Source organism: Rhincodon typus, chromosome 21, assembly GCF_021869965.1.
Source record: "Rhincodon typus isolate 14 chromosome 21, sRhiTyp1.1, whole genome shotgun sequence".
NCBI lineage: Eukaryota > Metazoa > Chordata > Chondrichthyes > Orectolobiformes > Rhincodontidae > Rhincodon > Rhincodon typus.
In genome coordinates, this window is record NC_063352.1 from 24,399,715 (window position 1) to 24,409,100 (window position 9,386).

General features: G+C 39.4%; 1 protein-coding gene across 6 annotated transcripts in view; it reads left to right on the forward strand.

The window, feature by feature from the left end:
- Positions 1-9,386, forward strand: part of iqce (IQ motif containing E) — a 60,727-nt gene that overhangs the window by 31,527 nt on the left and 19,814 nt on the right. For all 6 annotated transcript variants that reach the window (XM_048609850.1, XM_048609849.1, XM_048609845.1 and 3 more), the window contains exons 12-18: positions 683-846; positions 2,135-2,190; positions 2,304-2,518; positions 3,210-3,308; positions 4,662-4,758; positions 6,457-6,612; positions 8,484-8,507. In XM_048609850.1, the coding sequence (XP_048465807.1) occupies positions 683-846; positions 2,135-2,190; positions 2,304-2,518; positions 3,210-3,308; positions 4,662-4,758; positions 6,457-6,612; positions 8,484-8,507 (811 nt within the window). The remainder of the gene's footprint in view (positions 1-682; positions 847-2,134; positions 2,191-2,303; positions 2,519-3,209; positions 3,309-4,661; positions 4,759-6,456; positions 6,613-8,483; positions 8,508-9,386) is intronic.

The following is a 9,386-nucleotide window of genomic DNA, read 5'->3' on the forward strand; positions in this document are numbered from 1 at the left end:
CGGGTCTAGGCCCGAAACGTCAGCCTTCCTGCTCCTCTGACGCTGCTTGGACTGCTGTGTTCATCCAGCTCTACACCTTGTTATCTTAGATCTTTATCCCCAGGTAACAATGGGGAGACATCATCAAGGGATGCATTCCAACTGGGAAAAGGCTGGGCCTTGATGCCATCCACAGTTGAATGACTTTCTGGTGCTCAAAACCTAAGAGGATGTAGGAAGAGCTCCCGAATGTAAAGTATTTCTGAAACAGGTTTTTAGAAAAATAGCAATACAGCTTTCTCAACAGCATTTACTTTGTGCCTTGTTTTGTCCCTTGAGATTTCTCAAAGTGTTTCACATTCATTAAATTAAGCTTCAAAGGGAAGAAACTGTTCTTATGGAGGCAAACACAAGACCTCCTTTATGCACAGCACACATTGGTAAGTGACCATTTAATATATTTTTTATGATGCTTATTGAGGAAGGAATATTGGTGAAATTCACTGGAAAAACTCCATGCTCCTGTTCAAATAAAACTCTGAAATCATTTATATCCATCTTTGTCTGGCAATCATGGAATAGCTACCTGTGAGTATAGGCTACTATTCCCACAGCAAAAGGTGGAAACAAAAAAGAGTCACAATTGCACGTGTAACACTTCGTTTGCAGCTAGTAATTACTTCTGTTTCTTTCTATTTTGTAGGTTGATACCAGAGAGCAAAGAATCACAGAAACAACAGAAGGTGCTCAACTCGACCATCCTGAGATTGTCCAAAAGCCTTAAACACCTCCAGCAGGAGAATAAAGCCTTGAAGGGTGACTTGGACCAAGCATCCCACGGCTCTTTTGCAATCAGCACAGCCCAAGGTAGACATTGCACAACATTTCGTTGCTACCCCCAGCCTTCTCTATATGAGCTGCCTAACCTCTGGTTCATTGCTTCTGCTAGTGTGACTGATGTTCTCTAAATTTGACAAGTGAGTTACAGTGAGCTTCCTTCCTTCACTTGTGCTGCCCATATTGACTTAGCTATGCTGCTGTTGTGTGCCAGATTTTGCACCTGTAAAACAGGAATAGGCCCTCAAGCCTGTTGTGCCATTCAGTCAGATTATAATTCCATCTACCCACTTTGGTTCCAAAACCCAAAGTGCCCCAAATCAACAAAAACCCATCAATTTATATTTGAATATTGACCTCTAGCCTTAACAACATTTGATATAGATTTTCAGCTACCCTTTGTTGGAATTAATGTTTCTAGATATCATACTTGAATGGCCTAGTTATAATTTTGTAGATAGTTCCCCTTATTCTAGATGTCCCACAGGAGAAAATAGAAACCTTTCATAGAATTTACAGCACAGAAACAGGTCGTTCTGCGCAACACAACATCAGTGCTTATGCTCTACAGGAACCCCATCCTATCCTATGTTTTTTTCATCCCATCAGTACATTTCCTCTACTTCTTTCTTCCTTATGTAGTTATGTCGATACCCTTAATTGCATCTGTACCATTTGCATCAACCAGACTACATGTTACAGAGTATCACATTCTAACCACTCTTGCACTAAAGAATCTGCAAAGTTTCCAATTAGATTTATCAGTCACTATCCTGTATTAAGACTCCTAATTCATTCTCCTCTCTACATAGAACTTTCTCGCTTACATCAACCCTACCAGCTCCTTCAAAATTTGAACGAGCCCTTTCATGTCATGCCTCAGCCCTCTCTTTTCTGAAGAAAATAGTCCCAGGTGTTACAGGGATGATACTAGAACTAAGAGCCTATGACTATCAGGAAAGACTGAACAATCTGGGACTTTTTTCTCGAGAAAATAGATTTTGAGGGATGACTAATCATCCTCATAATTTAAACGTTTTAGGTCCAGTACCAGAGCTCAGTACAGCTGTAATTATTATATATTATACTGTATCAAATTGCAATATACAACAATATGTTTTCTGATGTTCCTTTGTGGAGATGAGACCAGGATAAGATTAGCCATGATCATGTTGAATAGCAGAGCGTGCTTGAAGGGCTGAATTGCTTACTCCTGCTCCTAATTCCTATGTTTGTCTGCTCTTTAGTCCTGTAACTTTTGTTATTGATGTCACACATCAGAAAGTATTTCGCTCTCTTTGTATGTTTTCCCTTTTAGGTTACAGTGAGTGGAGCAAACAAAGACTGGTGAGAAGGCTTCTGGAGCTGGAGAAGGTGAGAGTAGCATGGCTAAGGATTCAGGGAGATTAAGTGGGTTTAAAGGATCAGTATGTTACTAGTGGAAGAACTATCTGCCAGTCATACTGCTACTTTCTTGAATTTCTCAGAAGGCTGATGATCAGGAGTTAGCCAGCTCGCAATCCAGGACAAATAACGGGGCCATTGAACAGAAGCACCCACAGGCTGGACTTGCCCTGGATCAGATGCAGCAACAAGAGAAGCAGCAGCTCAACCAACAACAGGAGCATGGCCGCCTCCGTGAACTAGTGAAAAAGCTGAAGGAGGATCGCAGTCATCTGCAGAAAGAGCTAGCCGCCAGGGAGTGAGTATTGTGGAGAAAGGGAGCCTGGAGCCCACACCACAGACCGGAGAACAATATCTAGATGTGACAATCCCAATGTAGTACTTATGAGTTCTGCACTGTCAGAGGTGCCATTTTTTCAGATGAGACATGAAATCAAGATTCCATTCACCCTAACAGCTGCATCAGATGTAAAAGATCTCATGGTTCTATTCAAAGAGAAGGGAAATTCTCCACATGTCCTGATTGTACCATTCAAGAAAGTCAGTGAAGGATAGAAATAAATCTAATCTTTACTCAGTCTAACATTTACATTCAACCGCACTCCACTTTCTAAGTGTCTGTTTATATCTGCTCATGAAAACCTTTTTACTGCTCTTCACCTGCATATAATTAACATAATTGATATACAGTGAAAACTGGGCAATATTTTCCTTCAACCAATACCTAAAGAAAACATCTGGTCAGCATGATGTTTGTGTGAGTTTGCTGCGGGCCTTTTGTCTGCTATGTTTCCTTTATTACTACACTCCAAAAAGTAACTCATTGGCTGCAAACCAATTTGGGATAACCTGAGGCCATGATACGTGTTTTAGAAGTGAAAGCTTTTTCTAAATATAATGCAAGTGGTGAATTTATCCAAGATGAATAGGGGTACATTAGAAAGCATTTATACATTCTACTGATTCTCAGTTATGTGCTTGCTCTGTAGTGCTGAAATGAATCGACTAATTCAGGAAAAGTCAGAGATGGAAAAGGAGCTGCACAGCCTCAGGAAAACTCAAGCTGACAAGCCCTCAGAAGAATACAGGTTAGTGTACTCTTTCAAACAGCGCAAGTGGATCTTCTACTTTAGGATTGTTTTAATTCGTTGATGGGGGATGTGAGTGCTGCTGGCTAGGCCTACATTTGTTGCTCATCCATTGTTGCCCAAATGGTCCAGAGGAACATTAAGAATCACCCACATTGGTATGGAGTCAGATGTAGACCAGGTAACAATGTTAAATTTTCTTCCCTAAAAACAATAGTGGACCTGATTAGTCTTTAGAACAATCGGCAGTGATCACATGTTTACCATCTGACCTGGTGAGATTTGAATACATATCTCCAGAACATCAGACTGGAGTTCTGGATTATTAGTCCATGACATTATCATGACACCAATGTTTCCAATTAATGAATTCCTAATAATTAAGTCTATTCAACCAGAAGCAACTGTTGGGAACACAGAAATTGTTCAATGAAAAATCCACTTAGCATGCCACTATCCTAGGAGTCTCATGATACAAAATAATGGAATCTGTAGAATCATATAGCATATAAGGAGACTGTTCGGCTCATCACAGCAGTGTTGGCTCCTATTTGCCTTATTAACGTAAGTTTCCCCATAACATAAGTTATTTACAAATTCCTTTGAAAATTATTAATAAATCTAGTTTCACCAGCTCTTTATGCATTCCAGACTATCGTAACTGTAAAAATATTCTTCTCATCTGTCCACTGGTACTGGTTGTAGATTAATGATTGCAGCCAATCTCTATGAATTAGTCTACAGCAGACCAAGATGCAAGGTGAGAAAAACTCCAGTGGTGGAGAGCTTTGAGAACCATTGATCCAAAGTGACTGGTTTCTCCCTAGCATGTGACACATTTATATATCATATCTCCAAATTATTCATTCCATATCCCAAAACATTATTTTCTGAAAGAAATTGTTGAATGAGTCAATACCAACTGTTTCCACCATCATATATGCCTAACAATCTCACTTATTCACCAAGGTGCTTAATCCAGTTTTAAAGTGCACTTAAACCATGCATTTAGATCATTGTCCAATTCCTATTCCCTAATCAATCCAAACTGAAAAGGTGATCTACGTAAGCATGGTTAGTGAAATTCAGTTGACACAGCGGCCAAAGCCAGCTCACTCCATAAATATGACAGAACAAAACCAAACAGCAAGACTCCAAACACCTGGATGTTGCAGTTTTATAAAAATATCATGAAATATTTTCATCTGAGGGCCGATTGTTGATAAGTAAAAGGAATGAACGTAACGGTAATTTAGAGATACAGTAGGCCTGAGATTTTAATCACTCATTGAATGTTAGATTTTAATCTTCAACTGTGAAGGGAGTGAAAATTTGATCTGTCATGTGCTGCAGGAGGGAAATCCATTCCCTGACAGAAAAAATAACACAACTGGAAGCAGAGCTGGAAGACCATCGGAGAATGAAACCGCACTCCAGTGACATTGATGAGGTAAATTCGAAATGTGGTTAGCAACTAGGTCAAGTGGTAGTGAGAGCGTGACAGCAGTCTGAAAGGAAGATTGTATTTCTAATTGCTGTTTTCATGACTACAGGATGTTCCAAAGTGCTTTGCAACCAATGAAGTATTTTTGAAGAATGTGAAGTTGTTAATACAGAAATAATTAAATATTCGGTCGGAAACCTGTAGAATTAAAACTAAAGTTAGAATTAAAGCTATTACAGATGGATCCTTTATTATCTCTTCCTAGCAGCCTCTCTTTGCTGGTATGTATATTTGGTAGACTGAAGTGGACAAAATTCTCAAAACATTTTCAATACACAATGAAGTATAATCAGTGTTACATGGTAGGAAACATAGCAGTGTAGAAGATGCCCACTGTGTAACACAACTCCGAGCATGTATTGTCATAAATCTCAGCATCATTAATTCCATTGCACAAGAAAGGAAGGGAGAGATTGAGAAAAGGACAGCAATGAAGGAGTTTCTCAGGCCAGTGTCCTAGGCACAACCACCTTCAGCTGCTTCATGAACAAATTTCCCTCCACCATAAGGTCAGAAGTGGGATGTTCACTTATGATTGCACGATGTTCAGCACCAATTGTAACTCGTCAGATACTGAAGCAGTCCATGTACAAATATAGCAAGACCCAGACAATATACAGCTTTGCGCTGACAAGTGGCAAATAACGTTTATGTCACACAAGCACCAGCAATGACCATCTCTAACAAGAGGAAATCTAACATCGCCCCTTGATATTCAATGGCGTCACCATCATTGAATCTATGCTATCAACATCTGAGGTTACCATTGACCAGTTGGATGAACTGGACTAGCCATATAAACAAAGTTACTACAAGAGCAAGTCCATGCCTAGGAATCTTGCAGCAAATAATTGACTGCCCAAAGCCTGTTCACCATCTACAAGGCACAAATCAGAGTGTGATGGAATACTTCCCACTTACCTGGATGAGCGCATCTCCACCAACACGCAAAAGGTTTGACCCATCCAGGAAAATGCAGCCTGCTTGATTGGCACCACAACCACAGACATTCACTCTCTCCACTTCCAACACTCAGTAATAGCAGTGTGCACCATCTACCCAGATGAACTGCAAAATATCATCAAGGCTCCTTAGCCAGCATCTTCCAAACCTATGACCACTGCCATCTAGAAGGACAAGAGTAGCAGCTACATGGGAGTACTACCACCTGAAAATCCCATCACTAGACCACTCACATCCTGACTTGAAAGTACATCATCGTTCTTTTAGTGTCATTGGGTCAAAACTCTGGAACTCCCTGCCTAATGGCATTGTGGGTCTACGTACAAAACATGAACTAAAGCAGTTCAAGAGATACTAGCATCTTCAGAAGAGCAACCAGGGATGGGCAATAAATGCTGGCCTACCAGCGATGCCCACATCTGATAAATGAATAAAGAAAATGACTAGGCTGGATATGTAACTGTTTGCACAGCAGCCTGCCTTCATAAAGGTGATGTAGCACCTTCTCAAGCTTTTAGATAGATCTAATGTCAGGTTTTTCTCCTGTGGAGGAGTCATCTTGCAAAAGACATAAACACCGACATGTGCACCACCAAACATGACACTGGACTTTACATGTCACTGCTATTGCAAAAATGGCTCTCATGATCTGTGGACATTAACAATGCCACTCTCCTACAGATACACAGCTCAAGCAATCAATCCATTCAAGGTTTGGCCAGGAGTCACCGGTCCACACAGACCACTTCTGTTGGTTGCACTCAGCAGAAACAGAAATATGACAGAGAACAAGCAGCAAAAACAATCCAGAAGCAATGGCGCAGATATCAAAATCAGGTATGGAATGATCACAGAGGTGAGGGTATAGTTAAAGTGAAGGTTTTAATTCAATCCAATCAAAACCACAATCTATGTAGTGCAGTTGATGTAGTAAACAATTATTTGACAGGACTTTTAACAAGATTTGACACAGTGCCACAAAAGGAGATATTTGGAAAAGTAATCAAAAGCATAGTCCAGGAAGTAGGTGTTAAGAATGTCTTAGTGGAAGATTGAGGCAGAGAAACAGAGAGACTTAGTGAGGGAGCTCTCGAGTATAGGGCTTTGGTAGCTAAATAAGTGACTGCTAATAGAGAAGCAATAAATTCAGCAATGCTCAAGAATCCAGAATTGGAGGATTGCAGATACTCAGAAGATTATAGATTGTGGGGAGAATGTAAAGATATTGGGGATGATAGAAGCAGTGGAGTAGGGGGTAAGGTCATGAGAGTTTTGAAAATGGGATGAGGATTTTAAATCTGATGCCTTTGCTGAATAGGGAGCCAATGTAGGTTAATGAGCGTAGATGTGATGGGACAACAGGTTTGATGTGAGTTAAGATACGATGCAGTACAATGTCATTATTGGAACATACTTTGGTTAAAATTCAGGGTATATTATTGTGCTAGCAAGCCACAGATCCATATAGTTCTTTTCCAATTTGCCATTGTGAGCCCAACATGAAGCTGGGAAGCACCTACTAAAAGGTAATTGATTAGTTTGCAACTTCACAGTCACGATCTGCACATTTTTAACATAACACATCCCTAAGGAAGAGAATGACGGATGCAAAACTTGATGGTTGAAGGAAAATGTTCTGAGGCTTTAGTTGTTGATCAATTGAAATCTCTAAAATATTTGGGTAAGAGTATTAAGGGGTGTATAACCAGTTGTGTAAATAAACGAGGTAAGATCAATCATGTTCAATTGGATAGCAGAACAAGCTCAAGGGGCTGATTAGCCACCTCCTGTTCCTGTGTTTCTTGGTCGAGAATGATACCAAAAACAAAAATGTTTAGGAAGATAATTCCAAAATGTTTGGGAACATTTTCAATCTGTTTGCAAAAAACAATTGTACTATTGAATGTTTCTTTGCGGAGTGAAAGAAAAGCTCAAATGGTTTGCCATGTATCTCAGAAACATTTCAAATCACTTCGTGTGTAATCAGTTACTCAGAAGTGCAGTTACCGTTCAGTTGAAAATGAATGTACCAACTATTTTAGGCATAGCAGGTCCTATAAACAGCAATGAGATATGAAGATATGGAATGTGGAGGTATAAATACCCATGAGCGAAAAGAATGATGGAACAGGTACAGGGATCTGAATTATGAGATGAATGAACACAATCTCTGTTATTCTTTAGATATGTTATTTAAAGTTTCCCTGAACCACCAGAACAAGCACAATGGGCTTCATTACAGGATATCATGCCCTACAGTGTCACCTTCAACAATGTAGCATTCTCTCAGCATTTCCATATGAGCCCAGGTTGTGTTTTCAAATATCTGAAAAGAAGATTGAATGCATAACCTTTAGACTCAAGAGGTGAGAGTGCTAATTTTGATTGGTAATGAAGGACTTGAATTGTGACAGGGGTTCTCTGGATGTTCCCTATCAATATTAATGGCTGGTTCTATTATTTATAACGCTGGAGTATGTTGTGAGCGGAGTTAGTCTTGACTACTTTTGAGTATTCCTGCTTCAGTGATGGTTATCATTATAAGGGGGCCTGGTGTACATCTTGATTGGTTTTTGTGAAAGGGGAATTGTCTGTCATTTAATGTATAGAAAGTATTTTGGGGAATTTGCAGCTTCTAAGGTTTCATCCATTTCATATAATCATAAGTTTCAATAATATCCTCTTTTTGTCCCTTTTCTCCTGTATAGAAGGAAGATTCAGATCTGGATGAGGTACGTTTGAGCCAATGTGAAATACAGAATAATACTTTAATGTCATTAAATTAGTAATTAAGTACACTAGTAAGATAGGGAAACTTCAAGTTTGTCAAAACCCTTCAATTTCCTTTGATCTGCTGCCATTTTACCTGAAACTGACAGACTTCAGGTGATACCAGATCCCTCACATTACTATGAACTCAATGTCAGTGTCATATCAGATTTCATGATGGAGCCCCAATGGGTGGCACCACTGAGCACTGGAATGTAAGCCTGACCCTGTACCCAACAGAGCATCTAATCTAAACCTTGTTTCAACATAGAGGCACCAAGTGGAACCCACATGTTTCCCACATGGAGAGAAGGTCTCAAGTAATTGTCCTTCAACCCTTAGTAATTGCTTCAATCTGGAATATTTGTACTCTTAGTCACAGATGGTGGTAGTTTTAGAGAATTCAAGAAAACTATATAAAGTGATGATTCAGAAATCTAAAAAGGATATTTAGTTTTATGAAGGACTCTTCTCAAATAAAGAAAGCATAAAATAACTGGTCGAGAGAGACAGTTGTTATTCCCAGGTAACTTGGATGAAATCACATGATTTTTTAAATAAAGAAATCTTTGTATAGTCCAAGGATAAAACCAGTCAAACAACTGACATCAGATCTACTTTAAAGTGAGAAAGGTGAGCTTGTTTGCTGTCAAGCCTCGTTGAACTTCTTTTGCATCTTCAAAGAGCAGTTGACTTATACCTCCTATTAAAAATACCTTTATCTTCTCAAAAACCATGTGTTAAATGCACAGAAGTGCCAATCTAATCAAACAAGGGGAAATAAACATAGGTTACAGAACAATGGAAGATAATGGAATTAAGATATGGATCATGTGTTAAAT